The sequence below is a fragment of the Pelophylax lessonae genome (assembly GCF_965119305.1).
Source record: "Pelophylax lessonae genome assembly, chromosome: 4".
NCBI lineage: Eukaryota > Metazoa > Chordata > Amphibia > Anura > Ranidae > Pelophylax > Pelophylax lessonae.
Genome location: NC_138771.1, coordinates 130,069,870 through 130,078,205, shown reverse-complemented (window position 1 = coordinate 130,078,205; position 8,336 = coordinate 130,069,870). Strand labels below are relative to the sequence as shown.

General features: G+C 42.6%; 1 protein-coding gene across 4 annotated transcripts in view; it reads right to left on the bottom strand.

The window, feature by feature from the left end:
• Window positions 1–209: 209 nt before the first annotated feature.
• Window positions 210–8,336, bottom strand: part of LINGO1 (leucine rich repeat and Ig domain containing 1) — a 589,917-nt gene continuing 581,790 nt past the window's right edge. For all 4 annotated transcript variants that reach the window (XM_082254206.1, XM_082254207.1, XM_082254208.1 and 1 more), the window contains one exon: window positions 210–2,566. In XM_082254206.1, the coding sequence (XP_082110332.1) occupies window positions 728–2,548 (1,821 nt within the window). In that variant the 5' untranslated portion in view covers window positions 2,549–2,566 and the 3' untranslated portion in view covers window positions 210–727. The remainder of the gene's footprint in view (window positions 2,567–8,336) is intronic.

Below are 8,336 nucleotides of genomic sequence, written 5' to 3'. Positions count from 1 at the left end.
ACAATAGCAGTTTTTTACTCTACTGTATTAACTGGGACCATTCAAATCAATCTCACTTATTACATTTAGAGCTATACTTACTGTTTTTACGTGTCCATTTAATACTGACTTTTCAGCACCTACAATTTACACACAAACCTCCTTTATAAAAAAAAAAAAAAAAAGACATGAAATAAATCGTTAGGCAAAAAAAAAAAAAATCACTGCTGTTGGAGTTTTACAGTTTTTCTTTAATTTTTTTCAATAATATTCATATTTATTTTTTTCATAAAAATCACAGGTATTGAAATCAGGAGAAGATACAGAGGTCAAAGTTCAGTTTCAGAGTCAGTTGGCCTCGCATTCCTTCAGCTTTTCCTGTTTTTGACTGGGGATTTGTATTTTCCTTTTCTATTATTGTATTTGCCCAATCCTATCCTTCTGCCCCTCCCCCCATATCGACAACTGAATAGTTGGTATGAAACAGGTGGGCTTTCTGCAATCTGGGGGAGTTTTGAGGGTTAAACTCACAAGGTTAAAAGTGCAAAGGTCATTCCCCAAACATACAAAGTCCATGGATCAAAAAGTACAGACTATGGAATTCCTGTCACCATTGCTTTCCCTCCAGAGTTATACAGCTTATCCAGTAAGGGCTTAACAGAAAAGGTGGAATAAGAACAGGCTTCCTGCAATCCACTACCTGCTCCTATTACCCCATTCTTTCTTTTCCCCCACTGATCAACCAATATCATATCATCTTCATGTTAAACTTGCGAGGAGCATCTGCAGTGGAGAGTCCAGCATCAGACTTTCGCGGAACATATTCTATCTCAATGTTATGTTTAGTGTTTCCTTTTCCTCTGCTCCAAAGAAATAGTAAAACCAAGCAAAACAGGACCACCCCCAAAAAGGATATGAATCCCATAGTGGTGGCAATTATAAGAGTTTTAATATCAAACGGGAAAGGGACACTTGCACGAGTGCTGTTGACATCGCTTTCATTCGGCTGGTTTGAGATGAAGGCAAAGGTCTTGTTGGGTTGGTGAGGCCAGTCAGGTGAGTAACTACGCACATGAAGATGGGCCAGTGAAGTATCATTACCAGCTGCATTGCTTGCCACACAGTGATAAGTCCCATTATCTTGGATCTGGGCATAACGTACTTCCAAAGTTCCATCTGGAAATACAGTCAGCCTACCGTTACTTTTGCTGGTGATGAAAGTCTTCCGTGGGGACTGCCACAGTATGGTAGGTGGTGGATCTCCATCAGCACGGCAAAAAAAGTGTACTGTATGCCCTTCGTCTACATGGACCACTTGGGGACTTCGATCCTGGATGCGTGCTTTTCGGCATGAAAAATAGGTTGGCTGCAGCACATCAGGGAAATCTTTGAACTCCTTTCCCTGCACATATTCTGGACTGGAACAGGATGGCTGCTGTCGATTGAAGTTGAGACGCCAGCGTCGCCGGAAGATCCACATTAAACGGCAGTCACATGCCAGTGGGTTACGATCCAAAATTAATGTTTCTAGATTGCCTACAGAGTGAAAAGAAGATTCTTCCAGTGTACTTAGGAGATTGGAGGAAACATTTAGTACACGTAAATGGTTTAGACCACGGAACGCGTAGGGTTCCACAACAGAAAGCTGACCACCTACCAGGTGGAACTCCTGAAGTCTCAGCAACTCATGCAACATAGATCCCTCCACAGATGTGATTGGATTGTATGAAAGGTTAAGAAAGCGAAGATAAACAAGGTGCCTGATTGCCACATATGGTATAGCGCTCAGATTGCTGTGTGTAATAGAAAGAGATGTTAAATTTAATCCATAGAGGCTATTGGATGTCATTGTGTCCAAATATGGCCAATGGGCAACTTCTAAACTTTTCAGCCGGAACAGCCTTTTAAAGGAGTAGTCGCGAATTATAATAATGTTAAGGTACCGGAGCCGTAGAGAGATGAGACCATGCAGGTGTGACAAAGCCTCTGTGGGCACCACGGTGAGGTTACACTTTTCCAGTGTCAGCTCTTCCAGGCTGTTGAGTCCACGGAAGGCACGATGAGAAATGTACACCAAATCATTATCTCCAACTTCCAGAGATTTGAGGTTATAAAGGTCCTGAAACATGTCATCCAGCAATATGACAATTTTGTTTTCACTGATGTCAAGTTGTGTAAGGTTACTGAGTCCTGTGAATACACCTAAAGGAATTAGCTTTAGACGATTACTTCGCAGCCCCAAAGATCGTAGGTTGAAAAGGCCATTGAAGGCGCCAGGTTCAATCAAAGACACTATATTCTCACTGAGCTCCAGCTCCTCTAAGTAAGGAAAGGAAGAGAACTCGTCCTGGTTAAGCGCCTTGATCCTATTTTTGCTGAGGTCCAATAGTCGTGTGTCAGTGGGGATGCCTTCGGGAACGTTGAGGTGACGTTTGCGGTGGCACAAAACAGAACGATCCTGAGGAGAGCATTCGCAACGTTGGGGACAACCTGAGGCCGAGCCAGACAGGAAGGATCCCAGTACAAGCAACAGGATGGGACACAGGCAAGGTGGCAGCGGGAGAATCATACTGGATTGTGGACTCACCTGAGGAGACATAAAAAAGAATATAATGTAAACAACTGATTTATTGCATTATGCTAACTCTATTAATTTTTTTGTGTTTTCCTACAAAATTATGATACATTTGGTTAGATGTCAGCATTTTGTCTGTTGCTGATTTTCATGAACCAGATCCTCATCATAAGGTATAGTTCAGCAACAATTTAACAGTTGGCCAGTACCCAACTGTTAAATTGCCTTTTTTGGAAGTACAAAATCTGAAGGGTTAATGCTGTCTTATTTATTATTGGTTAGTTAGCTGCTAACTACATTATGTGTAGGTGCTGCAGACACAACTAAAGGCTCAGTCAGTAGTCAAAGTATCCAAATGAACCAATCAGAACTCATCTTCCACTGATTTTTGACATTTTCAGTAAGCCTAACTGCAAAAAAAATGTATTAAAGAATTTTACACAAAACTAAACAAAACATCTCAGTTTTTAAGGCTAAGAGGACTGATAACATTCCAATTATGGCAGCTGCCATATAGTTCATCCATGATTACTACTACCATGTTCACTAAGCAATAACTGTACCAAAGGTATAGTTTGAAGTTTAAAGCTGAACTCCATACTCAAAAACATTTATTTCACTATATTCCTCAATAGCCACAAGGGCTAGAAACCCACTTTTGGTGCACCGAATGCTTTTGTAAACCCAGTTATCACCTTATAAAAAATGGTGAAATTATCACGGGCATGTACATAAGACCAGGATTCCCATCTACTACAGACTGCCTGCAGAAAACTAGAGGGGGGCAGAGACATGACCAGTCACCTTGCACAAGGAGAGAGCAGAAGTGACCGGTCTTTAATACAGGAAGCTCCTGCACAGAGGTAAAGTTTCACACTGAATTACTGCTCACATCTGGAGGAAATACACAAATTTAAGTAAAAAAACCACACCCAGTTGTTTCCATTTCTTTTAAAAGCCACACTTTTATAGTGTACAGTCCAAACATATTTCACAATCCTGTACAGACAAACACAGAACTCAATTTAATAAAAATTACTGGATAAATCATCATTACCATTTGACTTTTTTTTTTTTTTTGCATATGTATGCCTAAGTAAATAATTCCTTACATGAACTTATCATTTATGTTACATGAATCGTGACTTAAAATGAATGATATGAGTGGGATTTTTTGAGCTGTTCTTCGTGTATCACTGAGATATAAGTTCATATCATATTTAAATTGGTATATGATTTAAGCATTATCTAATATAGTATTATGCCTGAGTGATGTCACATGGGACACAAGGGAATTACTCAGTCCCCTGTACCCTTTAAAGCCATGTTTAGCCAGAATCTACCCACTTCTTAGTGGACTCTTTGGGATGAAGTAGAGAATACATATGGTTTAGGCTTGGTAAACATATGATAAAAAATATATCATGCACAGATATGAGCAGTTACAATTGCATGCAAATCCTGAATTTTCCTTTAAAAGTCTTGTTTTGCCCCACCAGCTCCCACTTTACCAAAGCCTGCTATAGGGGGCAGGTAGGTAGCACTTAAAAAGTGTATTTCTACTTTTGCAGCTAAATTGGGATAACATCTACTTTATGTTTGTTACATGTCTACATTCACATAGCAAAACTTAAAGTGGAAGTTTAAATCTACTCCCACCTCCACCACTAAGCCCTATGCTAACTACCCTGTAAAGGAAAGATATATATGCTTACCTATTGTGAAGGTGCTTTGGTTCGATCACATGATCTCTTCAGCGGCCAACTACAGTGAAGAGGAGAGTGCCGGCTGTCCCTCTTCTACACTGATACTGCTGCTGGGAACCAATCATGTGACTGGACCGTAGCGCCATTAGAATAGGTAAGTATAGACATTTTTCATTTACAGGGTAGTTAGAATAGGCTTTGAATGGATGGGAGGGGGGGGGGGTAGATTTAACCACTTGCCTACTGGGCACTTTCACCCCCTTCCTGCCAAGGCCAATTTTTAACTTTCAGCTCTGACACATTTTAAAGACAATTGTGAGGTCATGCATCACTGTATCCAAAGTAAATTGTTATCGTTTTTTTTTTTTTAGACAGATAGAGCTTCTTTTGTTGGCATTTAAATCACTGTTTTTTATTTTTTGCTAAACAAACGAAAAAGAAAAAAAAATGCAATCTTATTTCCTGGTATAAAATTTTTGAAATAAGTAATTTTTCTCCTTCACTGATGTGTGCTGATGAAGCTGCACTGATAGGCTGCACTGATGGGCACTAATAGGCTGCAATGATGGGCACTGGTAGACTGCATTTGTGGGAACTGATACGTGGCACTGATAGGCAGGAATTATGGGCACTGATAGGCATCACTGATGGGCACTGACAGACAGCACTGATAGGTGCTAATTGGCAGCATGTGTGGGCACAGATTGGCAGCACTTGTGGGCACTGTTGTGGCTGCACTGATTATCAGGACACTGATGATTAGTGCCCTATATTAGCATGAGGAGAGGGCTGCTGATAAAGGCCAGACTTGTATAAAGTACTCGAAATTTCTACTTGAGTAAAAGTACAAGTGCTCGATCAAAAAGTGACTTAAGTAGAAGTGGAAGTGCTCGCAGAAAAAGTTACTTAAGTGGAAGTACTAAAGTATTCAACATTTTTTTTACTTAAGTATTGCAAGTAGTTTTTTCAAAAAAATTGCTACTTAAGTACTAAAAGTAAAAAGTACCAGTAGTTTTTTAAAAAAAATTCTACTCAAGTACGGAAAGTAGAAGTACAAGTACTGTGTTATGTATTTATTAAAGAAAGAAGTCAAAAGTTTGAACATCATATTGTTTTTTATTATTTCAAATGATTTATTCAAATGATTAACCTAAAGGACAATCACAATTCCTTAGGCTGTAACTTTTTGTAAACAAAAAACAGATAAAGTATGTCCCTCCCTTCCCCTTTTAAAGCATCCCTCCTTCTCTTCCCTGCCTGTTTTTTTTTTCTCCACAGCTTATTGGTGCGCAAAATCATATATAAACCAATGTGATATACAACAATATATTCCAATAATGAAATAAAGGAAGAGTGTATGAAATCTAAGTCAATAAAAAGTTCAAAATATTGTGAATCTTCAAATATATATATATGTGACAAAACAAGATGAATATAATTTCATATCTGCTGTTAATGGGAAAGAGAACCTCCCAACCAGGGCCGGCCTTAGGTGTTCAAGCGCCCTGTGCGAGCTGATCCTGTGGCGCCCCCACCAGCGTCCTGCACATTTTTTCTTGCACTTTTTTTGCACTTCATTTGACTTTTCTTTTTTATGATCACTACAAACTTAGCCCCCCTTACATTAGAGACCCCCCTTACATCAGACACCCCCCAACGGAGCCCCCTTTACAACAGAAACCCCCCAAAGGAGCCCCCTTACAACAGAAACCCCCCACAGAGGCCCCACTTACATCAGAGACCCCCCACACAGAGCACCCTTACAGCAGAGACCCCCCAGCCCCCACAAAGAGCCCCCTTTACATCAGAGACCCCCACACAGAGCCCCCCTTACATCAAAGACCCCCACACAGAGCCCCCTTACATCAGAGACCCCCATACAGAGCCCCCTTTACATCAGAGACCCCCCACACACAAATCTCCCCTTACATCAGAGACCCCCCCACAGAGCCCCCTTAAATCAGAGCCCCCCACACAAAGCCCCCCTTACATCAGAGACCCCAACACAGAGCCCCCTTACATCAGAGACCATCCCCACACAAAGCCCCCTTACTTTAGAGACCCCTCACACAAAGCCCCCCTTACATCAGAGACCCCAACACAGAGCCCCCTTACATCAGAGACCATCCCCACAGAGCCCCCCTTACATCAGAGCCCCCCCCATAGAGCCCCCCACAGAGCTCCCCTTACATCAGAGCCCCTCCACACAGAGCTCCCCTTACATCAGAGCCCTCCACACATCAGAGACCCCCCACACAGAGCCCCCTTACATCAGAGACCCCCACACAGAGCCCCCTTACACCAGAGACCCCCCACACAGAGCCCCCTTACATCAGAGACCGCCCACACAAAGCCCCCCCTTACATCAGAGACCCCCCCATGTTTCCCTTAACCAAGATGGCCGCCAGTGCCTCGATCGCACTGCGCATGCGCACATGCCTCTACTGCGCGGCCGCCGGAATCCCCGCCTCCCAGCGCTGAGACGTCAGCAAATGGAGACAAGGAGGGGAGGAGCGGAGTGACCGAAGGCCGCCACACATGTCAGAGCGCCGAGAGGCGCATGTGGGAGCACTCCACGCCGGCCCAGCGGAAGCCTGGAGCGGAACAACGCTACCCAAATGGCCAGAGACCAGGTACCCATGAAAAAGGGGGTATCTTTACCTTTGTTTTTGCCTTCCTATAGAAAAGGGGAGGGGAGAGGGGAAGGCAGAATAGGGAGGATAATTGAAAGAGTAGGAGAGAGCAGTAAGGAGGGAAACCAAACAAAAAAGAAAAAGGGAAAGGCAGAGAAAAGTAACGAGTAACGATGCAGCACAAAAAAAAAATATCGGAGTAGAAGTATCGAAATCATCGAAAAAATGTAGTGAAGTAAAAGTAGAAGTAGGAGAAAAAAATTCTACTCTAGGAAAGTACAGATACCGCATTTCGGTACTTAAGTACAGTACTTAAGTAGTTCTACTTCGTTACTATACATCTCTGATAACCGCCAAATCCTGTTTACACTGTGATCAGCTGTGATTGGACACAGCTGGTCACATAGTAAAGAGCTCTGTGAATGACTCTTTACCCCGATATGTGATCAGCTGTGTTCGAAGGACACGGCGATCACAGATCCATGCCGATGTGTGCTGCAGGGGGCAAGCGGGAAGCGTGATCATGGGAGGAAGTACATAGACGCCCTCCTGGCAATGTGAGCCCGCGCTGTATCTGTCTTTAGGCACGGGCAGGAAGCGGTTAAGCTTAGTTTGTTTTTGACCGGACTGCAACTTTAAAGAAATATTTAAAAATTGCAACTTATAAGGGGCTGGGCAGCTGTGTTTGCCATAAATAACCCCATCTGTATTGTGCAGGCAGATCTTCATTATCCATTGAACACTGACTGTCCTAACAATGGGTAAACATGTAGGGCTTGCACTGTTTGTTGATGAGGACTGATTCTCTATGACATGGCTGAAAAAACTTTGCAGTCAGTTTTGACACCGCCTCCTGAGAAACATCTAAAAGGCAAAATGTATTAAAAAAATAGAAATGCTGTATGAATGGGAACACATAACAAACCTATAGTGGGTTTTCTCAAATTTGACTGCAATAGTAGAAATACGCTTTAAGCTCCTCAACTTTCTGACTCTCAATGACAATGGTGCACCCCTCCCCCAATGCATACACATCAATCCTGAAGGGCATTATATCTGGTATTAACACACAAGGGGACTGCATGTTATCCGTTCCTTTGCTATAAGGATACTTCCACCACATGCCTGAGTCCCGGTTCACACTGGGGCAACTTATCAGGCAACTTAGTCGTCTGACAAGTTGCGCTCCATTCAGTCCAATGGAACCGTTCTAATCGGAGCAACTCAAGTTCCTCCAACTTAGAAAAAGGTTTCTGCACTACTTTGGGGGCGACTTGCATTGACTTCTATTAGAGAAGTCGTTTGCAAGACCCACTGAAGTAGTGCTGCACGGGGCGGCTTTAGAGTCCGGCGACTTTGAAGCTGCCCAAGTGAGAACCCAGCCTAATGGTGGGGTCCTATGCTAATTTTTCTATTTTGTGTCCATTTCATTAAAAAATACAT